The sequence below is a fragment of the Gavialis gangeticus genome, unplaced genomic scaffold, assembly GCF_001723915.1.
Source record: "Gavialis gangeticus isolate Ggan-Ray unplaced genomic scaffold, GavGan_comp1, whole genome shotgun sequence".
NCBI lineage: Eukaryota > Metazoa > Chordata > Crocodylia > Gavialidae > Gavialis > Gavialis gangeticus.
In genome coordinates this window covers 65,130,284-65,131,567 of record NW_017728994.1, presented here as the reverse complement: position 1 = coordinate 65,131,567, position 1,284 = coordinate 65,130,284, and the positions used below count along the sequence as shown (strand labels likewise).

Genomic DNA, 1,284 nt, shown 5'->3' with positions numbered 1-1,284 from the left:
AACTTTGAGAGCTGCTACCCACTAAGAAGAAAAAACCTTTCGCTACTCCAACCGTCACTTGAGCATGGTTGTCACAAATATTTTTGTAAACTATGTTACACACCAGCAACTGTGCTAGTATCACAGAACCTGTTGAACATTTCCTAAGCCTTTAACCATGATGACTTCTGGTGTCTGGATTAGACTGACGCTGGGAGAACAGTTGAGAAATAAACTGAAAAATGTGTTTCATTACAAACACTGGTCAGTGTTGATATTATGGAGATATTAATTACCTGAGACAGTTATTATAAGAGATTTACAGTGGGCTCTAGAAATGCTAACTTGAGCTTCACAGCCTAGTGAAGAAAACCAGATCCAGTGCCTGGCTTACCGAGTGAAGTTTATGAAACTAAAAGACTTTCTGCAGCTGCCTTGAAAAGCACATTAATTCAAAAAGTCTCTTGGTATGGTCTATTCCAGAAAGGCCCATTTATCAAGCAGTATTCTCTCATTCTCTGTGATCTCTTAGTACAAGTTTGGTGATTAGTATTCAGCTGTGGTCACTGGTTTCCTCCTTTCTTCTCCCACAGAAAAAACCTAGTATCAGGTCATTTATTTAACCTCCCACTCTTCCCCATGACAGATTAGCATGTACTTGATATAATATTCCCACCAAAAAGTGCCAAAAATCATAAGATGCTAGCCCTACCTATAGTAAAAAGCGCACACACAGCAATTACCTGTCCAGTTTTTCCTCAGCATGGATTTTGAGTGCTTGGTACCTCTGCTCCTCTTTCTTTACTCTTGATAAATACTCCTGTGCACATTTCTTCAACACTTCTTCATTCTTAAATACAAAAACCAAAGGGTGTCAACAGCAAGTTTGTTGTTTCTGGTGCTCAAATGATTTTAGCTGCTGTAACAATATTTTAGCACGCGCGCACACACACACAATATTGTATGAGCCCAAAGCTTACAATACAGCACTTATTATGTTGTATTTGAGTGTGTATCTATGTTACAGGAGGGGACTCCACTGTGCTAACTATACCATGGAGAAAATTAAAAAAAACCCAAATAAAATAATGGTCCTTAACCAGAAAAAACAAAGTCTAAATCCTGGTGAGGCGACCAGCATGAAAGCCAGTGGTTGTCAACTGGGGGTACACGTACCCCTAGGGGTACTTAAAAGGGTTGCAGGGGGTATGCTGTGGGTCGATGTGGGCTGGGGCCAGGGCAGCGCTGGGTTTTCCCAGCAGAGATGTTGGGCTAAATGGTGCTGGGAGGAGGTGTTGGGGGTGG

The 1,284-nt window shown here is 41.4% G+C and overlaps 1 protein-coding gene across 5 annotated transcripts in view; it reads right to left on the bottom strand.

The window, feature by feature from the left end:
- The window catches only part of TACC2 (transforming acidic coiled-coil containing protein 2), a 244,549-nt gene that overhangs the window by 7,641 nt on the left and 235,624 nt on the right, over positions 1-1,284 (bottom strand). For all 5 annotated transcript variants that reach the window (XM_019502936.1, XM_019502937.1, XM_019502938.1 and 2 more), the window contains one exon: positions 723-829. In XM_019502936.1, coding sequence (XP_019358481.1) covers positions 723-829 — 107 coding nt within the window. The remainder of the gene's footprint in view (positions 1-722; positions 830-1,284) is intronic.